Source organism: Aotus nancymaae, unplaced genomic scaffold (genome assembly GCF_030222135.1).
Source record: "Aotus nancymaae isolate 86718 unplaced genomic scaffold, 86718_ANA_hifiasm-v0.15.2.pri h1tg000062l, whole genome shotgun sequence".
NCBI classification, from domain to species: Eukaryota; Metazoa; Chordata; class Mammalia; order Primates; family Aotidae; genus Aotus; species Aotus nancymaae.
In genome coordinates, this window is record NW_026988476.1 from 27,246,320 (window position 1) to 27,269,859 (window position 23,540).

General features: G+C 34.5%; 1 protein-coding gene across 1 annotated transcript in view; it reads left to right on the plus strand.

The window, feature by feature from the left end:
• AP5M1 (adaptor related protein complex 5 subunit mu 1) overlaps positions 1-22,539 on the plus strand; it is a 30,459-nt gene extending 7,920 nt beyond the window's left edge. The window contains exons 3-8 of the mRNA XM_012450982.3: positions 3,225-3,452; positions 5,086-5,225; positions 5,933-6,018; positions 6,110-6,228; positions 9,634-9,730; positions 12,195-22,539. Coding sequence (XP_012306405.2) covers positions 3,225-3,452; positions 5,086-5,225; positions 5,933-6,018; positions 6,110-6,228; positions 9,634-9,730; positions 12,195-12,277 — 753 coding nt within the window. The 3' untranslated portion in view covers positions 12,278-22,539. The remainder of the gene's footprint in view (positions 1-3,224; positions 3,453-5,085; positions 5,226-5,932; positions 6,019-6,109; positions 6,229-9,633; positions 9,731-12,194) is intronic.
• The last annotated feature ends 1,001 nt before the right edge of the window (positions 22,540-23,540 follow it).

The following is a 23,540-nucleotide window of genomic DNA, read 5'->3' on the forward strand; positions in this document are numbered from 1 at the left end:
AATTCCTTCTAGAATGGATGTTCTCATCCTATAGTAAATGACTGATGATCTGGCATTTTAAGTGCATAGATAGATTCATTGGCAGGTTCCATGATGGTTGATGTTTCTCTGACCCTTTAAGAATGTTAAGAGATTAATTTACTAAGTATAAACTGAATATTTTGAAATTTTAATGGTATTTACTATTGATGTTTGCTTATTTTATCTCCATAAATATGTATCAAAAAGAAAATTACTTTCGCTTATTCTTATTAGTTCACATGTAGCAGATGTTTTAAAAGTTGAAACCCAAAATTTTCTTTAAGTTTTAAAGTAAGATTATTAGGCCAGGTGCGGTGGCTCACACCTATAATCCTAGCACTTTGGGAGGCGGAGGCAGTTGGATTGCCTGAGCTCAGTAGTTTGAGACCAGCCTGGGGAACACGGTAAAACCCCATGTCTACTAAAAATACAAAAAAAAAATCAGCCAGGTGTGGCAGCATGCGCCTGTAATCCCAGCTACTTGGGAGGCTGAGCCCGGGAAGTGGAGGTTGCAGTGAGCTGAGATGGCACCATTGCACACCAGCCTGGGTGACAGAGTGAGACTCCGTCTAAAAAAGAAACACATAAAGTAAGATTATTTGGCATATTTATTTTTAATGTGACTGCCATTATTGTAATTGTCACTGACAGACCTTAAAAAGGCACCTATTATATATAGTACTCTTCGTAACGCCTGCCTGCTCTTTAAGTACTTACATTGTACAGCAGATACATAGTGAATACCCACACATGTTGAACAGTAGATAAAACATTAAAAGGTGAAACATTTCATATTAGAAATTAGAAAAAGATAGCCACTCAGCAAATGTTTTTTATTATTGTTTCCTATGCATAGAAATGTGTCAGGCACTAGAGATACTAAGAGAAATGTAAAGATTCTTGCTTTCAGAGAATTTAAACTTTGAAGAGAGAAATGGACACAGATACCTGTAGATAGTGGACGGTTAATGTATGGTGCAATCTATATATATGATGGTGCATTTGGAGCTAAGTGTTATGCTTTCAGAGTTCACTAACTCTTAAAATATTGTGTAGTTCTGGTGAAACAGAAGATATCAGTAATTCTTATAGGGCTCAGTTGGTCAGTTTGATTTAGGCTTTAATAGAGGTGAATTTAGAGTTGAGGTACAAAGACCCTGACTACCTACACAAATGCAAGTGAAGTGTGTCAGTCTGGTTGGGCCAGAAAAAGCCACTATAAGATTTATGGGAGTAAAGATGTTTAATATAGAAATTAGGGCTTATTCAAGAGACACTGAGGGAATAAGTCTTTGATCCTCTAGTTGTAGCCTTTTAGAAACAGTCACTAAAGACTTTAGTCTGGAGACTGGAGGAGCAAAAGTTCACAAAGAAGTCTAAGAAATTTCTGTTACTACCTGACAGTGGAAATTCAAAGAAAGGTCTGCAGAAGCGCAGCATCTGGCCTCTTTGGCCTCAAAGTAGGAGCTCAGGGACAGGTGTGAGAAGCTATCTTATCTGGCTTTAAAGACTTTTCCAGAATAATTACTTCCTTTTTCCTTTTCCCTTGTGAATCCCTCATAAGTACGTCTCATTGGCAAATTAACCCACACTGCATAGGGAAGAAGATCCTGGGCTTCTCTACATAGCAAAGGTAGGCTGTAGAGGTGATACAGAATGTAAGGCTTCACAAAAAGCATCAAATGAACTAAGACCTGAAGAATGAAAGCATTTACAGGGAGAAAAGAACATTGCAGGTGGAAGGAATAGGAAATGCAAAGGTACATATGGAGGTATAAGACAGTATGATTTAGTTAGGGAAATGCAAGAGTCCAATATGACTACGTGTGAGTTGCACGGTAGAAAATGATTAAGGAGGTAGATGGAAAAAAACATTAAAAATTAGGCAAAAGGCATGAACAGACACTTCTTAACAGAAGACATACATGCAGCCAACAAACATGAAAAAAAACTCAACATCACTGATCATTCAAGAAATGCAAATCAAAACCACAATGAGATACCATCCCACACCGGTCAGAATGGCTACTATTAAAAAGTTAAAAAACAACAGATGGCCGGCAAAATTGCAGAGAAAAGGGAACACTTTTACAGTATTGGTAGGAGTGTAAATTAGTTTAACCATTGTGGAAGACTAGCGATTCCTTAAATATATAGAGGCGGAAATACCATTTGACCCAGTTATTCCATTACTGAGTATATACTCAAAGGAATACAAATTATTCTGTTATAAAGATACATACACATGTATGTTCATTACAGCACTATTCACAATAGTAAAGACATGGAATCAACGTAAGTGCCCGTCAGTGATAGACTGGATAAAGAAAATGTGTTACATATGCACCATGGAATACTATGCAGCCATAAAAAGGAACAAGATCATGTCCTTTGCATGGACATGGATGGAGTTGGAAGTCATTATCCTCAGCAAACTAGTGCAGGAACAGAAAACCAAACACTGCATGTTGTCACTTATAAGTGGGAGCGAAATAATGAGAACACATGGTCACAAGGGGGGAACAACCACACTGGGGCCTGTCAGTTGTGGGGGCTGAGAGAGGGAGAGCATCAGGAAGAATAACAAATGGATTCTGGGTTTAATACCTAGATGATGGGATGATCTGTGCAGCAAAACACCATGGCACACGTTTACCTATGTAACACACCTGCACATGTCCCCAGCACTTAAAATAAAAGTTGAAGGGAATTAAAAAGGAGGTAGATGAAAGCCAAACAATGAAAGGCTTTACAAGTAATACAGAATTGAAATAGAATCACTGAAAGGATTTGAGCATGGAAAAAATATAATAAAAATTGTGTTTCGTTAAGATAGCTCTGGCATTGATGGAGGATTAGAGGACTGACTAAGGGAAAGCAAGTCCAGAAATATTTAGAGGACTATGGCAGAAATTGTAAGGGCCTATATCAATGTGGTTCAACAGGAATGGAGAGAAGTCAGAAGATTTAAATTATCTTTGTAACAGAGTTTTAGAGATAAGCAAAGGAGTATATGAGGGCTCTCCTGGTCTGCGGCTTGGGTGTCTGAGAACATGATAAAACCATTAATAACACAGAAAGCAAAGAAAACGGTACCTAGAGAAAAGTGAGTTAAATTGGGGAAAATGACTGATAAATTTAGAAAAGCCTCAAACAGATTTGCTTCTAAGATTTTGGTGATAATCTTTCTGTTTGCATTTCAGTGTGATTTGGAAGGAATCATGCCAAATGTTACCATCAGCTTGAGTCTCCCCACCAATGGATCTCCACTTCAAGATATTCTAGTTCATCCTTGTGTAACTTCTCTTGACTCTGCAATTCTGACTTCTAGTAGCATTGATGCAATGGATGACTCTGCATTTAGTGGGCCTTACAAATTTCCATTCACTCCACCTTTAGAGTCATTCAACTTATGCTACTACACTTCCCAGGTAAACAACCTTAGAATCATTGAGAGTTTACTAATCTTTATATTCATAAATACTCTTGATAAGTAAATAATTCATACTCGGTTATGAAAACTTAGAAAAAGTTCTATTTATCAGACAATAATTGATGGATGAAGATGAAGATTCAGGCCGGGTACACTGGTTCACACCTGTAATCCAGCACTTTGTGAGGCTGAGGCGGGTGGATCACTTGAGGTTAGGAGTTTGAGACCAGCCTGACCAACATGGTGAAACCCTGTCTCTACTAAAAATACAAAAAAATTAGCCGGGCATGATGTCGCGCGCCTGTAATCCCAGCTACTCAGGCAGCTGAGGCAAGAGAATTGCTTGAACCTGGTAGGCAGAGGATGCAGTGAGCAGGGATTGCAAAACTGCATGCCAGCCTGGGCGACAGAGTGAGACTGTCTCAAAAAAAAAAAATAAGATGAAGATTCACTTCTTTGGTGTCTGTAATTGTTTGTAAATGGCTTTCAAAATAATTTATTTTTTTAAATGTTCCCTAAAAAGGAGTTCATGGTCATGGGATAGATTTTGGTATGATTTAGTCATGGTTTTAACCATGAACATAAAATAACCTCTCATTGCAAGCAACCTGAATTACAGATATATATTATCATTAATAGCTATTTATTGTTTATTGAATAACTGCTTCTGTGTCAGACATTGTCCTAAGCACTTTACATGTATTTTCTCTAGTACTGTTAATAGTCTTTAGAATAGACATTATTCCCATTTTACAGCTAAAGAGAGTCTCGAAGTGAAATGATTTGCCCAGGTCATATAATAAATGTCACTACCTGGATTTGAACCCAAATTTTTCAGACTCCCAAACCCCTTTGCTACTATACCAGTTTATCTCTTGTCCTAGTTGTGAATGAGTAAGTTAGAAAAACCTACTCAAGCTAGCTTAAGTAGAGCAAATTTATTTTGAGAGTGCAACAGGCAATCTCATTGCCATTTAAGGATAAGAAAAGAAGCAGACCCACTTGTAATGGGACTAGAACTAGAAAATTAAAATCAATACCACTCTGTACTCAGAGTGCACTCCGTCACATCTCTGCTTCTCAGTCGTCTCTTTCAGCTGGCTTTCTCTGCTTACACATGACCTTATGGCTCTAGGGCTTGCACTGTAAAAGTAGTCTTTCTGTGTCTTACTTCAAATGCACCAGAAGTCATGATTGGCACACCCTAGGCTACAAGTTGTTTCCCTTTCAGTCCGTTATTCATGACCAACCAAGTAAGTTACTGCTGAACTAGGGGATTGGAGAATTTATGGGATTCAGTTGGAGCAACAGGAGCTGTGGGCAGGTTGGCAGTGATCAGTATGCCTACTGCATGCCCTATGCTGCAGGTCAGAGAACATGGAGGCGGGAGCCTGGACAAGCAAGTATAAGAACAAGAATGCATTGGACACTTTTGTAAAGCAGTTTTCTCATCTCTGAAAACAGAAAAAGAAGAATCCTTATCCTTATAACGAATATAGATTCATCATTGTTCTTACCAAAACGACTTGGAATAACCTCTAAGTCATTAAAAGTAACTATTTTCTCAGTTACTTTTGGTATTTTAGACCCATTAACCTGAGAATTATATAGACATTTATGTTTCTTTTTAGGTCCCTGTCCCACCAATTTTGGGTTTTTATCAAATGAAGGAGGAAGAAGTACAACTAAGAATAACTGTTAATTTAAAACTTCATGAAAGTGTGAAAAATAATTTTGAATTCTGTGAAGCTCATATACCTTTTTTCAATAGGTAGGAATAAAATACATACTGCCATAATTTCTTCCTTCCTTAATACATTCCCACTGCCCCGTAATACATTGTCTTTGTCTTTTACCTTATTTTTAAGGCCTAAAGAATTTTATTTTATTCAACTGAATGCTGATTTTCATGATATAGTCATAAAAATAATCTGTTTACTTTTAAGTATGTCTTTATCTTTCTAGTTAAACTTACTAGTAAATTATACTCTTAAGCCATTGTAGCTTCCTCAGGAATTATTTTTTACTGGCTTTATTTCTAGCAATTTTTCTGTATACAAGTCAAACCAAACTGTCAACATCTGGTGAATTAGCCAATTATAATATTACTTTCTTATCAGTTCTACTTTTAAATTTATTCTGCAGCATAGTTTTTTTTTGTCAAAGTATGTCTACATATGTAGTAAAATCATAGTTTTAATGTTATAGCAACCCATGTGACTATATTAATACATTTTGTATGATTTCATAGTTGTCTTAAGGATTAATAATGAAATACATATTATCACCAAAAATATTTCTGTGGGTTTTGGTGTTTTTCAAGATTTAATATTCATTATTTGTTCTATTCAGCAAACTTAAATACAGATCTGCTTTTATGATGTCCTTGTATTAAGTAACAGTGGCCAAGTTTGACTTAGATCTCTTAAAACTGTTATATCTATGATCTTTCTCTATTTTGCCCTTTTCTTTTTAAAGAGGTCCAATTACACATTTGGAATACAAAACTAGTTTTGGCCAGCTCGAAGTATTTCGAGAGAAAAGCTTATTGATCTGGATTATTGGTGAGCAAGTTTTGTTTATTGATTTTTTTCTTATCATTTACAGTAGAATCTACTTAATTTAGAATAGTTGATTAATATATTTGTGTTTTAGGCCAGAAGTTCCCAAAATCAATGGAAATTAGTCTTTCTGGAACTGTAACTTTTGGAGCCAAGAGCCATGAGAAGCAGCCATTTGACCCAATTTGTGTTGGAGAAACAGCATATTTAAAGGTAAACATATTTATATGGCTCACTACAGTAGAGCCCCTTCCTTTGTTTCTAAATTGCATATTTCTAGTTGATTTTTTTATATTTTCCACCAATTATTTTAGAATTCTGTTCTTTTCGTCTGGGCTAAGTTCTCTTTTGGATTTTTGTTTGATCTTTGTTGTTATTGTTTAGTATTAATCATTCTACTTCACTTAATACTTGAACATTTTAAGGAGCCAGGCATGGTGGTGGGTGTCTGTAGTCCCAGCTATTGGGGAGACTAAGGCAGGAGGATCGCTGAAGCCCAGGAGTTCAGGGTTACAGTGAGCTAAATTGTGCCACTGAACTGCAACCTGGACAGCAGAGTGAGACCAGGTCTCTTTTAAAAAAGGGTTTTTTGTTTTTTGTTTTTTTGTTTTTTTAAAAAAGGCAGTTAACCTAAATACCCTAACTTAACCTAATTCTACTCAGCTCTCGGTTATCAAATTTGAGATTTGGGCCAGGCATGGTGGCTCTCACCTGTAATCTCAGCACTTTGGGAGGCCAAGGTGGGTGGGTTGCTTGGGCCCAGGAGTTTAAGACCAGCCTGGCCAACATTGTGAGACCCTGCCTCTACAAAAAATAGAAAAATTATCTGGGCATGGTGGTATACACCTTTAGTCACAGATTTTTGGGATGCTCAGATAAGAGAATCACCTGAGCCTGAGGAGTTTGAGGCTGCAGTGAGCCATGATTGTGCCACTGCATTCTGGCCTGGGTGACAGAGTAAGACTCTGTCTCATCAACAATGACAAAAACATGGACATTTATACACAAAAAAATAAAAGATGTAGTTCTTGCCCTCCAGAAATTTTTCAGTGTTGCATGTCAACTATTTATCAGTGCTAACAGCTTTGGTATTTCAAGAAAGAAGTGCTACATATAGCTGAAGTTGTGGAAAGCTTTACAGTGGAGGTGAAGTTTAAGCCAAACTCTGAGGCCTAGATATGCATGAATATGAAGACTTGAAGGTTGACTAACATTTGTTTAGGTAAAGAAAATACTTAAAAGAGTGAAGATAAACAAGGCATGCTTAGAAACCAGTGCTAAAAATAGTAATACTATATGAGACTGGATACATAATTTAGATTCAAATTATAGGAGGTTTGAATCTGACTTTTATTCCTTTGGCTGATGGTGTATTTTTTTTAAGTAGGGGGGTAGTCTTTCACAAGTGATACCTCATGAATGTTAATCTGGAATGGATGTAAGGAAGGTAAGTAAAAATCTAGAGACAAGCCATTCTATAGCATATTAATATTCCATATGAAAGGTTAATATTATAATGAGTTAATAATGCTGAGTTAGTGTAGTGTCAACAGAAACAGAAAGGAAGAGAGAAAAGTGAAGGGACTGCTGTAAAAGCCGTGATAAAAGTAAAATCTTGACCACTAATTAAATACAGACACAAGAAATGGTATTGTTCAAAATCATATGGAACTTAAACCAAACTGGACGCTTTTTAGGAGGGTAGAGACGTGAATTCATTCATTCATTGTTTTATTCCAAATGTCTAGTCCAGGACCTAGCACATAAATATTTGCTGAATGGATGAACATACTTAAAATAAAATATAGATGTGGAGAAAATTGGGGAGGAATGGGTTTCATATCATATTTCTTGCTGGTAATAGCAACATAGCCCATTGTAAATGTTCATTGAAAGCTAAAAATCTAAAGCTTGATTCTTAAGAGAAGGCTCAGCTGTATACAAGGATTTAGGAATTATCTACAGAGAAGAAATAGTTGAGGCAGTGGAAATAAATAAGATCAGAAAAAGGTAAGATAATACAGGAAGATTCAGAAGAACAAATGAGGGAATCGAAGGAGTGATTAGAAAGGTAGCAAGAAAACCTAATTAAAATGGAGTAAAGAAATCAAAGATGAGAAATACAGGCGATTAGGTGAAGTAGTGAAGTCAGAAGTATTCTGGTGATAATTCATTTCTTCTATCTTGGCTTTACCTATGTCCAGAAGCTTTGTTTGAAGGATTATTATAAAAATTCCTACTTCAGATACCTTTCAGAAAATGTAGAATGTTACCACACGTTGTATGTCCTTCAAAGGAATTATAATTTTTCTATTCATTCCCATCACTAACCAGTTGCTCACTCACACTGAAAGCGTGTAGTACATATTTGTGTTCACTGAATGATCTAAGTGTGTTTTACAATATCTTAGTTGTGTGAGAGTCAGTCTTGTCATAACTTCTAGCATTCAGAATTATACCAAAAAAGCAAGCAAAAGCCCTTTATTATCAGAGATCATTCGAGTTGCAACAGGAAAAAAATTGCTGAGAAGATCTGAAAATTGCATTACATTATAAATCACATCTTATGCATGTGATCAGTTAGTTTGATAATTAATGGAGAAAGTTAGGAAATGGGAGAAATTTGCAGAGAATAGAGATAGGAGAAAAATACATAAAAAGGTGTCAGGATACTGCAAAAATCTGGAGCATTTAGCAGCAGAGATGAGGAGAATCACAGCAAAGGAGAATTGGAGCTCCATGAAACAGATTTTTTCGTAGGCCATGTGAATGTCATTGTAACTTAGAGGCACCCTGGTACTATGTCTTCAGAGGAGGTACTAATGATTCACTCTCTTACAGCACAGTATGATAATTGACATTTGTAGTGATAGCCCCACATTGTCAATGAAATCCAGGAATTATGGAGTATGTTTTAGAAAGATTTTCTGGGTGAGGGAAAAGGTAATTCCTAAGCTTAGTTCTGTAAAAGTTAAATTTCACCCTTCTGGAAAATTAAGTAGAGCAGCTCATTCCTCTTAAACACAAGCTAAACTGATGTTCCTGTTTTTGTAATTACATTTTATTTTGCTAGAAGGTGTATACTTTCCTGCCTGTAAAAGACTTATGATCTAGAATATATCATAACCACATAGCCCTAGGGATAGAAGAGAATATACAGTATACAAGACAGCAGCATAGGGGGAGACAACACCAGCTTTTGGAGTCAGTGAGGTGTGATTTCAAATGCCAGCTCTGCTGCCTACATGCTGGGATGTATGTAGTCCATATTTGTACATCCTTGCATCTTTGAACCTCAGTTCACTCAGCATACCTTGGAGTATGTATTAGAGCTGTTAGTGAAGTACATATTATATGTTAAGTACTTCATTATGACAGCCTTACAAAGAAATGGCCCTAATGCAAACGGGAAAAAAATTTGTATGTGTGTTTGTTTGTATACACATGTGCATGCACATATACATGCACACACACACACAATTCAAGTTTAATATTTATGATTTTTATTTTGTGAACTGTGTAAAATAAATTCCCTAAAATTGAGTCAAGGGAAAAAATGTAACCATCCTTTTTACCAAATAATCACCTTAATTTAGTACATTTCTCTCTCCTTTCTAGCTTCATTTTAGGATCTTGGATTACACACTCACTGGGTGTTATGCAGATCAGCATTCAGTTCAAGTTTTTGCATCAGGAAAACCAAAAATAAGTGCATGTAAGTTATACAGACTCAAACTAACTTAAGGGAATTAAAATAGTGTTTGGATTTATTTCCTAAGGTAAAATTTGAATGTAACAGAACTTAGACATTGGAGAATAATCCCAATTTATAAAATTCTGGGCTGATCCTACCCCATATAACAGTTTGTATACTTTATACTGCCCTCTGCCTTCTCTTGTTTATAAAGTGGTGTGACTGAGCAAAGATTGGGATAGAGGTGAACTTTAGTGTAAAATTAGATTTGTTTTTCTCTGGTTATTTTATTCAGAGGTGGTTCACAGAGACTGTGGTGTTGGACAGACAAAACTTAAGCCTGGCTCAGCCATTTCATTAGCTGTATAACTTTGGGCAAGTTAGTGAACTTCTCAAAGTTTTAATTTTTTTGTCTATAAAATGGAAATAATAGTGCAATTTACCTCAGCATTGTTATGAGGTTTAAATAAGATTATATTGACTTAGTATGATGCTTAGCATATAGTATAGATTTAGTAGATACTAGAGATGATTCTTATTTAAAATTTTTAAATATCTTTAGCAAATGTTACAATCAATAAGCATTATCTAGCACCTTCTCTATTCTATCAATAGGAAGACAATAAAAAAAGATGCTTCCTGTCTTTAGTATGTTTAATGGTTAGTAGAGTACGGATCTTTATGTGTATATGCACACACACATGCACACACACACACACACACACACACGAAACACAGGAAAATATGATGAGACAAAAAGCAATTTATAAATGAATCAAGATTATTTAATTCAGATAAAATAGAAATATGTAACAAAAAAGTAGCTAGAATGAGGTAGAATTATCTAAACTTAAGCAGAACTTTTTTGCCTCATACATTAAGGAGAATAAAGCTATTATATATGTGGATAAGAATCCTAATTTACACACAGTTTTATTATTATAGTTAGATAAATATTTCTTAAACTAAGGATTAGGATTCTAAGAAGAATAGGAAAGGACTCTCCCTGAACATTTCAAGAGACTTAGAGAACTTAGAACTACAGCATTCTAAGCAATTACTTGTGCATGACAATATAACTTCTGTGTAATGTAACCAGAATAAATCAGTATTCTTTACTTCCCTAGGCTTACCCTGTGTTTTCTGTTACATCATTTTTTGTTGTATATATGGGAGACCGAAAGCAAACAGACCAATAGTTTAGATTGCCTATGGGAAAATATTTTAATTATTTATGTTAATTAAACATGTTGCAGTAATTTCCAGAGTGCATAATACATGATGGGAATATACCTGCTCCTTAATACAAAATATATTGAATGAAAGAACTCATTTTAAATTAATATTGTGACCCATCGTTTCTTTCCTCTGTTACTTTCAAAATGTGACTGCCAGTTTGTGCAATTATGTAAGACCTTTATTTTGCCGTCATCTTGACAATAAAATCTATTTTTAAAATATACAACTTAGTTTAAAAATAGTTTAGTAATACTAATTTAAATAGTGGCTAATATTTATTGCTTGCTATATGCTAGGCAAAGTTCTAACTGTTTTATGTATATTACCTCATTAATCCTCACAGCACCCTATGTAAGTGTTAGCTTCATTTTACAGATGAGGTCACTGATGGAACTGAGAGATTAGGGTCCCATAGCTAGCAAATGGCAGAACTGGGAGTCAAATACTCAAGCAGTCTGGCTCTGGAACCTGTCTACTTAACAGTATGCTGTCTTGCCTCTCATTATTACTGAGTTCTCAAACTTTGAAGAAAACAAAAAGACAGTATAGTCTATATTCTTTTCATTATGAAGAAGGGCACGAAGAAGAAAGATAGAAAAGGCTGAATTGGATATTTATGTGTGTGGATATTTATGTGTGTGTATGTGTGAATTTACATGTGTAACTGCAAATGACCATTATTATCTCAACTTTACATATCAGAAAACTTTAGTTCAAATAGGTTGCCATTTTTATAGAGTTTCAAAGCTATTTTTTTAAAAGGCTTAAATTGATCAGAACTATAATAAGAACCCAGTGAAGCAAACTATTTAGAATGTTGCTACGAAGTTGGGTGTTATTTTATATCTCTGACATTTTGGGTAAAGAATAGCAAGACCTGAATCAGGGCCATGGTAATAAGGTTATTGAAGAGAAACCAATGTAAAATTTTTAATGTTTTTGCAGTCAGAATAATAGTCCATAAGAAAAAGATTTTAAAGAAAATGTGAGGATAAAATTGGCAGATTTGGCATCAATGAGAGATATTTCATATAAGGTTAAAGATGGATTGTTCAGATATTAAATGAGTCCATATTTGTAAAATGGTAAAAGTTAAAGCCTCGATAATGTCAAATTAAAATGAATAATTCAAAGTATTGCCTTGGATAACTGCATTTCACAATTTCTGAAAACCATAACTTTGCTTTCATTGAATTTTTGCTAAGATAAAATAGTCTTATCATTAATTTCTTTTTCTTTTCTTTAGACCGGAAACTAATTTCTTCTGATTATTACATCTGGAATTCTAAAGCCCCTGCTCCAGTAACATATGGATCATTATTACTGTAATATTCTCATGTTTAAATTGGATTATATAATAGTTTAAAGGAAATCATAATCTTATATTTTTAATGTGGATGCATATAACCTATGAGTGAAAGACCACTGAATGATTCAGTTGCAAAACTACTCTTATTTAGTGTTTGTAGTCTGATGGAGTTTGAAGGGATGTTTTGAAAGCTAATGTCTCCAATTTTGTTACCCTTTGATTTTATGCCAGTATAATTCAGAATGTAGAAAAGTAATTATTCTCTTGGGCTCATTTTAGACTAGTTCTGGGTCACCCTGCCGCACTTGTTTCGTAATGTTTCTGTGGCAAACATTGCCAATCAATTACAGCTCCTTTTCTATACTGAGCCTTGAATAAAGGGTCAGCCTCTTTTTTAGTTCTGAGATTCAGGTAGCCACTCCTAGTGGGTAGTAGATGATGTGCAAGATAAAAACTATTTTCTCTTCTATATGTAAATACTAAGCTCCTAGTATAAGATGTTGTTATAGAATACCAGAGACTGTGTTAGAAACAACTACCTCTTCAAAAGCAGCCAACCGAGACAAAGGAAAAATTTTTAAATAGTAACCTGTTCTTCTTAATCAGAACTACCCTATTGACTAATAAAGAATCTGCATAATTCTATTTAAAGTGTGTAATCTCTCTTCTAGAGTTAGTTTTTAAGTAAGCTTGTTAATCTGCCATGTTGACATTTTGCTTAGGATGTCAATAGCCATATTAAGATGTGTGGGATACCTTCAGAAGATGATCGTAGTGTTTTGTAATCGTTTAATGTCTGCAGCCAAATTTTTTAAAGATAATTTAGATATAATATTCCTCTTTCTGTGTTTTATTAAGTTAAAATTAATGAATTCAGGTAAAAATTCAAAAGGCACTCTTTGGGTAGAGAGTATCATTTAAGCTTATTTTAGTTACATGTAGTATATATATCCTTAAAGCTGTCACTCTTACTTTCTTACCATTCTCTTGATTTCTTCAGAAACCATCTAGTCATCATCTTTATTCTCTACCTGCTTCTGCAGTTAAGTGTCATATTGTTTTCAGAGCAGTTCATTGTCAAGTTGGACTTTAAGTGACCATGCAAGAAAAGATGAAATCTCAAGAACCTCGAAAATTTATTCATGACAAGGTTCTTTTTACAGATGAGAAAAATACATGCATTAAAGATTAATATTCATTTTAATTATATCTTTGGTTCTGTTTTTTTAATGAGTCTTCTAAGGGAAAGCTTAGAAAAGCTGCTGACTCCTCAAAAGAGAGCATGATAGTTTAAAGGGATAGTGCATATAAATTTAGGATTTGAAATATGATTTTTAAATTAAGGTCAGTCCTAATCATTATAAACTCATTTTCTGCAAAGCATTATCATGGCATAAGGTTCTCTGTTCAAAATCATCCCAAGTAACAAAGAAAAGAGAGTAACTGCCTGACCAAGACTTTAACTTGTTATTCTAGCTTAATCGTAGGTAATCAGCAGTAAAAACTTTCCTTTTGAAAGAAGATATCATTCCCTGTAAGTTATTTGATCTCTCTTAAACTCAAATAAAGCTTAACATTTCACTTATGTTAATAAGTTAATGATAATGGAGTCATTTGGAATCTTGATTGTATGTTTACCAAATACAGTAAGGTGAGCAAGAGGCATTTATCTAGTGGGTAGGCAAAGAGTTAATATAATAATCCTATAGGCAAAACTTCATAAGCAGTTAAAAAAATCAATGAATCTTTGATTTGACATTTCTAGAAACTGGAAGAAAATCTAGGGTGTCCTGGAAAAGTGGTGAGGTGTTGGGGAACCTGATGCCATCTGTTGCCATTCCATTCTAACGTAGTGCTACAGAACTAAACCAACTTAGGTTTTCATCCCATTGAGATCAGCTGGGCACACTGTGATGCTTTTGATTTTGTCTAGAAACCTGTCACTTCAGGATAATTTCTGAAGACAAAGTCTGTTTCCCGTTTGGTAGGTGACCTGTTTAATGTTTTCTCTGTGTCTGGGAACTCCTTAGTGTAATTAGCGACCTTTGAACTCCACAACTAATCCTGAGCTATTTTGTATTCCTTACTCATCCTTAAGGCTGGACCTTTCTTTTCTTCAGAGTCCGCTGCCACAATTAAAGAAGAAACAGCTGCATTTCAAAGGGATTCCGATTCCAGAAGCTTAATCGTGATTGACATGTTCTTATTCTAAGCTATAAGACACTCTAAGAGTCCTTTCTTGGGTTAAAACTTCAATCATTTTCTAAAAAATTATCTCACTATGGATTTTATTCATTTTCTTTGATAACTATTCTTTGCATTTTTTAACTTGAAAGATGCTTTGCATTTGCAGTGAATGTGAGCAACTACTACCAGTGAAGTAGACCTACTCTAGATGCAAAATTGCTAAATTCCCTTTTAGTGCCAAAATATGATTATGAAATCTGATGTCTATCACACAGGTAATTATTCTTCAATAAACTCAAAAGGTTAAAAAAAAAGTGTTAAATTTTTTAGAATAAACTACAGAAAAGATGGTTCATCTTTTAGTAAACCACTTCTTTTCTCCATTTTTTACTAAACAATATTTTAAAAATTTTTTAAAGCCAGCAATATAGTATTTAGGCAATATCCTTACAGTGGCGGCATTTTTTTTTTTAACTTTTTAAGTAATTGATTCAAATGTCAAGTTTGAAGTAGTTCTGTCAGGAATTCTGATAACAGTTATTTGTTCAAAAAATTTTTTTGTTAAACGTTAGTGTGTCCCATAAAATAGTTTAATTTTTTCACACCAATTCAGTGTTTCTACTGGATTAAAATTATGGTGTTTTATACATTGTATAATTTTAAGATCTTTCAAGGCAGACATTTATACTTAGTAACAATTGCCAATATTTTTCTTCTGGTTTTTGTTACAGTTTTCAAGATACTTCATAGACATTCATAGACTCCTACACTACCCCTGGGAGCTAGGTAGGTGGAATTATCATCCAGGACCTCTGTAGGGACTGCTGCCACAACAGAATGGTTGTTCCTAAGACAAAGGTCAAAAAAGGGGTGTTAATAAACAGTCCTCAGGTTTAAGGGACTTTTTTAGGATTACATCTTAAATTCCAACAAATCAGATTTAGGAGTTACTGAAAGTGAAATTGATCCATCCCTCATCCAAACTTTGCAATACTTTCCTGTTCTGACATCATTTAGATAGTTAGCTGTATTATCAGATTAGAAACCATTGTACCAGGCTGCTGAAAGGAAAAGGAGGCAAAAAGCTAAACATGGGATGAATTCTGAACCTTTTAACCTGGCTGAAGTACGTTGGTCCCTGTTATGCAAATACCTTCAATCCTCTACTAAGTTCAGTGGAAATAATTTTCTTGAATGACAGGTTTATTCAGCAAGGATTCAGTTGGTGATTAATCCCCCTTTGATCTAGGGTATTTCACTTAACTACCAGTTACCTCGTTCTGACAAAGTGCAACTGAGATTAGGGAGATCACTAGAACACTACCAGGGTGTGCATTTATTCTCTATAACCTTTTAAAGCAAGGGCCAAGAATGCAATTTATTTTCAGTATTTGAAGATGTAAAGTCCTGTCTGCTAAGTTAGAAAGTCAATTGAATACCAAATGAAGTTTATTTCTTACGTAATAGAACAAACATTTCCTTTTGCTTTGCCTAACAATGATATTAGGAAACATAGGCTTTGAAGAAAGAAGAAACAAAGACTACATTCTAAGTATTGCTTCTAGTTTTGTTTCATGCAGTAGAGTATACTTACTGGTCCTGAGATAACCCAAAAATCAAAGCAGTGGCTACAACTTAGGCTAAGAAAATGCCTCTGTTTTATTAAGCTGCATGGTTTCTTCTCACCTTTCCCCTTACCACCACCACCACCACCATTAGAAAATGTCATAGTGTGTGATAAAGAAATCCAGTTGAGGAAAATGTGTTGCAGTACACAGTTACCCACCTTAAGACTTCTGATTTTGAAGCTTTGTTTGTTAACTCTTTCTTTTCTTGAGGCAAAGGAGCTTCTTAGATTTCCATTATAAGAATAATCACATTCATTTTCAGAATACTTTTTTTCAAAAGAAAATGACAGCATTACCAAAATACTCGAATAATTAAATTTTTTCTGCCTGCCTTTCTCTCAGTTATCTGAGTAGCTCTTCTTCCATAATTTTAAACTTTGAAATATTATATGGAATTTTGCACAGTATTTTGAGAAAAAAAAATTTAATGTTTCATGCTACGTTTCTCAATTTACTATTTAAAACTATTTGAATAGCAAGTCAGTGTTTATCTTTTAAAGTGTCAAATTAGAGGATTTATTCCTCTAGTATATTTTAAGACCTTTTAAAAAAGAAAAGTATCATGATTTGTTATAAAATATGTTTATTTAAAGATTAGATTTTGATTAGTGATTTAGTTATAGACAAAGCATTTTAATCCTTAGTAATTACTATTCTAGTAGCATTTTGCAATACAAGTGATGTATTTAGATTATTATACTTTTTTTAGCTCAGACTTCTTGTGATCTAATTTATAAATTGAAACAATTACTCAAAGAAGTGCATATGTTTAACTTATGTCTGTGCTAAGCCAGCTTCCTCTAGTTTCAATGTAATAACTAGTTTCAAAATATATTTTGAAAGCAAGTTTCTAAACCACAGCAAAATTGAGGATCAGGAGAAATACAAGATATGGCAGGTCTATAAAGAGGGCAGGTTCCCATGGCTCTGTTGCTAAGAAACTAGTGTTTTTAATCATTACATTCCATGCAGTTATATTTATTCAATAAAACAGGATATATATCAAAATTCACCATCACAGAATATACATACACACAACATGTATATACAAGTATATGAATTTATGTAAATGTATACAACACTAGTGTCTGACTTGGTTGGTTTCCCTGTGAAACATGTCAGTATCATGTAAGATGAGGAATATTTTAAGGTCAAATATTCAAATATCTTTCTTCCAAACACAGTTAATAGTTGTGAAAGGATTCATTAAAATGAAAATTGCCAAGGAACTTGTGAGATTACTCTTAACAAAGTGATTAAAACTCTTAGGAGCTGAAGGCTTTTCAGCTAGCTGTTAACTTTCCTCACCAGCTGTTTTATGGATATAACATTAGTGTTTGTGTTTAGCCTGGAACAATGCAATGCTGTACCTGTATCACTAGTTTCTTGCCTTATAAGCAGGTTACTGCAAGGTCTGGTTGATTTCTCTAATGCCCTAGCTGATCTGTATAATTGACATCAGTGTAATGTTGATGTATTGGACGAATGCTCCACAATAAAAACCACCTGCTAAATTTTTTTTCAGTAGGGTGTGAAAATTTGCATGTCTGTTTCCTTTAAATGGCCTCTTTTAAATGATAGTTTATGTTTATAAATTTTATTATAATGAAAAATTTAAAAATTAGTTATTCCTCTTAAATTTTTCCTTTTTCCTTCAAGGGACTTGGGTGCCCTCTGCAGGTTATAATGAGATAATTAATGACCATATCTATTTTTAAACACTGTGATTTTTTTTCTCTTTCATAGACATAGCCTACTTACACCCAATTTCAGAGAGAGTGTGAGCTAATTTATTTATATTGACTCTATTGCCAGTGGTTGAAGTTGGAGTTTCTTTTCTCCACACTTTTTATAGGTGTGTTTAGTGTGAAGAATGTGATACCATTGAACTTTCAGGCTACTTAGCTGGGACTCTTTAAATTTTAACTATAGTAACACACATTCCCTCACAGAAAGGAGAATGGGAAAATAACTATTTTGAAATGTATTGCAGATGTAGGGAATAGCTTGTTTCCCATTATGTTGTTAGAATATTACACATTTGGAATAAGCCTTGCTTTTTCAACATGCATCATGTAAAATTACATGAAAGAAAATAGTTCAAAAATTGCGCAAGATTTCTCTTTCTTGATCTTGATGATGATGGTGATGATTGTGTTCTAGTTCAAAAAACAGACCTTCTTAGAATTTCTTTTTTAAAAAATGAGTATTAAACAGATAATGCTTTGGTACTGCCTATTGCAGACATAGGTCTACTAAACTAGAAAGATTATTTGAAGAGCAAATAGCAAAGGTTTCCTCACCATCCTGTGGAAATACATGAGTTACTTATTTCAGTACATCCCTACTTTCTCAACAGGTGTAGCAGATTTGTTTCTAAAGGATATAGGAGTTCATTTTGTATATGAAACTCTAGAATTGAAGTGCTAATGGCACTTCTGATTCAATTAACTTACTTGGTGAAGCTGCCAGGGAAACTAAATATGATGAGAACAAGAGGAATGACTGGATCAAATTAATAGAAATAGATCTTTTTGCAAGCAACATAATGATTCTGATCATCAACCTTGAAAAGTAAATTAGAACAAGCAAATTGCTGTTGAAAAATTCTTTCAGCACTCTGCTGTTGCTACTCAGCTAGTCATAGCTCAGCCAGAGGGAAGGAAAAAATGCACTCAGTTTTGCATTAACAAAGGAAACATTATTAAAGTGAATGTTTACATTGTGTTTATTGAAGTGTTGAAAGAATATTTGTTGCATCTTCAAGCAACCTGCTGCTCTCCAGACTATTACAGTGCATGAGTGATAATAAAAATGAGTCAGTCACTTGTACATTTTAGAAAAAATAAATAACTTTTAATGTAGTATTTCTCAACTATGTTACTTCAAAATATTTAAGTGCTAAAGTCAATGTTACCTTCTCTGCTAAAGACTTGTCTCTAGGAAATATAGTCCATTAAGAAAAAAAAAAAGAAGAAAGAAACTCATTTATTTGAATACACCTTCCAGTTACTTCCAGATGCTTTATTAACTTTCCTCCTGGAAGCTACAATACATAAGAAATAATAAGCTGAAAATAATCAAAAAAGGAAAACAATTGTGAAATTACTGAAATGAGTATGTAATTGAGTATGTAATATATGCATTGGAGAAATTCCAGTTGATTATGATAACTTTTGAGAGCTACAGTTATTTTGAACTACCTCATAAAGACTACATTGAAAATGAAAAAGCTGTTGAACAATAGATGTACCAATCTGACCTTTAAATTTCAATCTTTATTATGTGCATTGATAAATGGGAAAGTTAATAATTAAAAATTTAGAAAAAATTTTAGCTTTTACCTTTTTAAAATCAACAATTTAAATCACTCTTATACTTTAGAAATTGAAATATAGTATTTAACAGGGATTAAAATACTATATAGTACTTGGTCTGTTAGTATTATTGAATACAAGTTTAGTGTTCTGTAATCCCTTAAGGATTGTCTGATTTTTGAAGAACTATCTTCTTAGATTTACCAACAGGACAAGTTACCGGCCTTTTCCCACATTTCACCCTAAACATGGTATCCTTCACAGTTATCAAAGATTAGCCCTTGCTAAAGGCTCTTAAGGAACTCAGCCTGTTACTTCATGACTTACCATTTCTAAGTCTAGAAACAATAAAAAGTTCTATCTTTGTCCATAATCAAAAAATATTTAAAATAAAGTAGATGCCATGCCTCTAATTCTGCTTTTGCTAAGGCAATAATTAGTAGAAGTGGCTAGTAATATTTGTAGCTTGTTAACTAACTGACGCAAGATGACTTTTTAATATGAATAACAGTGGTCTTGTGCCATACGTACTTCCCTCATATTAAAATAGCACATTATTTTATTTAATATTGAAGGCCTAAACACAATTGAACATAAGGTATAGCTTGGAATTTAAAACTGCTGAGCAGTATAGTTGAGAGGGAGACCATATTTTGGCCAATAAAAATTCATAATTAATGTTAAGCTTTGTGTGCATTATATACCCTTCTGGGATTAGACACAAAGACAAAAAACAGTCCCATATTCTGAATGATACATTGTACCTCCTGCAGTGTATTAGCATTGCAATGTAGAAGACTATTTCTATATGTTGTTAGTACAGAAACTGTCCAAAAAGGTGATGGCTGAAGTTCCCCAGCCAGTTAAAGGGCACACTGCGGGGACAGCATATCTCCATGGGTCTATCTCTAGCAAACAGAATCCCAGAAACCTGAGCATCTGATATAGCAGGAGATAAAGATTATAGTAAGTATATTCATGAGAGAATTTTTTTTTGCCTCCAGATGTGTGTGGTTTGGATATGTAGGGTAAATATAAATGTCTAATGAAAGTGATTACTATTATATTTGATATTTAATTTATTAATACTGAAATACTAAGTTAAATAGAAAAACATTCCTACATATGAAGTATACATATCTCCCACTGATTCCCCTCCTGCCCTCTTCACTGACTTTGAATGTGTTCTCAATTTGCTAGTATGAGATTTACCTCTGCCTTATCAATAAAGAAAATATGTCTATATAGAATTAGAAGAAAATATATATGTGAAGAAATATTATGTAATCTAACATCTGTATGCTGTTGTGTCTTGGATTTGCCAACTATCCTAATGTGTAGTCAATTGATAAACTAAATTTTTCTTTAGGATAGTTCATGTGATAACCTGCTTTTTGCCAGCTAAAACTAACTCTCTCTTTCTCAGACTAAAAGCTGTTCAGGCTTCATGATAGCTTCTTGAGCCAGACAGACTCCATCTTAGTGTCTTCATTTTAGTTATTTTCCCACCATTAAGTATGTAACTATAGTATGTAGCTGGGGCAGGCTGGCACTGGGTACCTCCAGGAATGCATTTGTTGATAAGAGGCTAAGTGGTACCAGCAGAGCCTGGGGATGCAGGTGCTGTTGAGTGCCCAGAGCCCCCATTATCTATAAGTTGTATGTCTTTCATGACAGCTTTACCCCTTGCACCTGGCACTGTTTTATTTCTCATGTACCAGTTTATATTTTAACTTTTTTGCTTACTCTGCTTTTGTGAAAAATTTGCTTCAGCTAGGTTCCCCCTCCCTTTTAAAACTAGGGTGTAAAAGACCACCTAACTTTTTTTTAGGGGCCGGGAGATTTTTGGGCGTTAGCCACCTCTCGGTCACCGGCATAATAAAGGACTCATAATTCAATCTCAGAGCGTGGCACATTCCTTGACTCACTCGGGCACAACATTCACATCCAGAACGTCTGCCTTGGAACACATTCTTAGCCTTGTTTATTTTGAATATGTGTGTGTGTACATGTGTGGAAAACAAGAAAAATACAAGATCTGAGTAGCAGCCTCACATTGATTATATTAGTGTGCCAGTCTTTCCTCTACCTCCGTAATATTTCAAACTTCTTGTGGACAATGACATTCATTTTCATATTTTTGTATTTCCGGTGCCACCAGATACACAAAAGCAGCTTAGTGTTGATTTAATAAAGTAGAAAAATGTTAAATGCATAATAAAGCAGATTGTCCTGTCACCTAAAACAAATTAGTGATGTTTGAGTAATTAGGATTTTGCATGTGTATACAAAAGCCATTGTGCAAACAAGCAGTTTAATCTGTATTGGGCACAGGTGAATTCTGCCCTGTGATTGCCATCTTTAACACTTTTCAGAGAATTTGTTGCCGTTTATGACACTGATCTTCAGACACACTGTGTAGAGCCTTGGCTTAAACTGTGAGACTGGCAACAGCTGAGGCTGCCCATCATAGGACACATTCCTTGCAGTTATGCTTCAGTGAACCTTAAAGCATTTGGCACTCGTGTCTTAGAAATGTCATTCTGAAACACTCTACAAACTCTTTGTGGGCTCCCTACTATTTACCAGAGTCAATCCTGATTTTGTTTGGTATAATATGACCTGATATGCTATGACTCTCCCTATCCTACCAAGCCACAGCTTTCAGTGATCCTCGTATACTGATGAAATGGAGTTACCAGTATCCAAAAATTCCAAGTGATTATTTAGAACATTTCCATTAACCATAAAGGCATAGTAGTATAGAGAAAATAATAGTCTTTGAAGTCACACAGGCCTGATTTCAAATCCCAGCTCTGCCATTTGCAAGCTGGGTGGTCCTGGATAAATTACTTAACCTCTGTGTTTAGTTTCCTCCCAACTTCGTAGGGTTATTGTGAGAATTGAATGATACCAAGTTCTAAGTGCATAGGTATTCAATTGGTGTTCATTCCCTTCTATAGCAAAGATTTATAATGGCCTTTTCATGGAACTGTCTCTACCTACAATTATGTGACTGTGCCTTCAGATTATCAAAATTATATGAATTGTCCATGTGCCCTTGGTTTTGAATGTTCAGCTCTGTATTGCAGAAATGCCTACTCAGTTGCTTGAATGGATTTTTGGAATTAATAAAATGGCTGTAGAATTGAGGGGGTGTAAGTGTTTTATAAAGTTTACTGAAGTTTAACAGTTCATCATTATTCATGGAAAGACATTTACTCAAAATTCACAAATTATAAGAAAACAGTTATCTTCTACCAAAAGTGGGATTGAGTGAAAATAAAATTTATCCACAGGAACACTGAACAAATGTGGTAATAATGCAGGGACTATTGATAGAGCTCAATTAACTTCTGGGGGTCCTTTACATTGTCTAACATATGGTCTGTGTACCATTTATAACAAATTGCTGTTTATGGAAGTCATTTCTTTTTAAGATGAACCATGATCAAACTTGAGTTGGATGTCTGGTAAAGAGATGAATATGTTCAGAATATTCTAACACGTGTATTATTACATAAGGTACCAGGGCCAGGTTGGGGTGCAGGGCGGTGGGGGAATGTACAATTAGAATAAGTATCTGCTTTCCTAAAATTTACAGTCTAAAAGATGTAGAAATGCTTTGAGTACCAGCTGTTATCTCTTGGAATTTCTTGACTTTTTTCATAAAAGAAATAGAAAAATATTAATTGACAACATAAAATTCTTTAGTATCAGATGCTTGATTTATTCATGTGGTGAAACATTTGAGTTGTCAAATTTAGCTTCCTGAAAATCTGAAGTTTCAGAACAAGGGCACTTAAATTTCAATAATGCTAAAAGAAATGTAATATAATTTGTTTTCTTCTCACAGAAAAGACACATTTTGTTTTATTCTACCAGCATTTTGCCCAAATTTTCTCCATTGAATAAGGTATCCTAAACTGCAGCTACAGATTACTGATGGCAGTGGATATATTCATTCCATCTTCCCTAGGGCTGCATCTCTGCTATAATGCCAAGTTTCTCTCATGTTTGAAAGTAGGAAAGTAAATTGAAAGACATTGAAGCTTGGATTTGACCCCTCAGAAACTCCCAGAGACCACTCTCCTACTACACTCGGAGCTTCCTGACTTCCCAGTCCTGGGTAGCAGGCCCCCCGCCCTCCA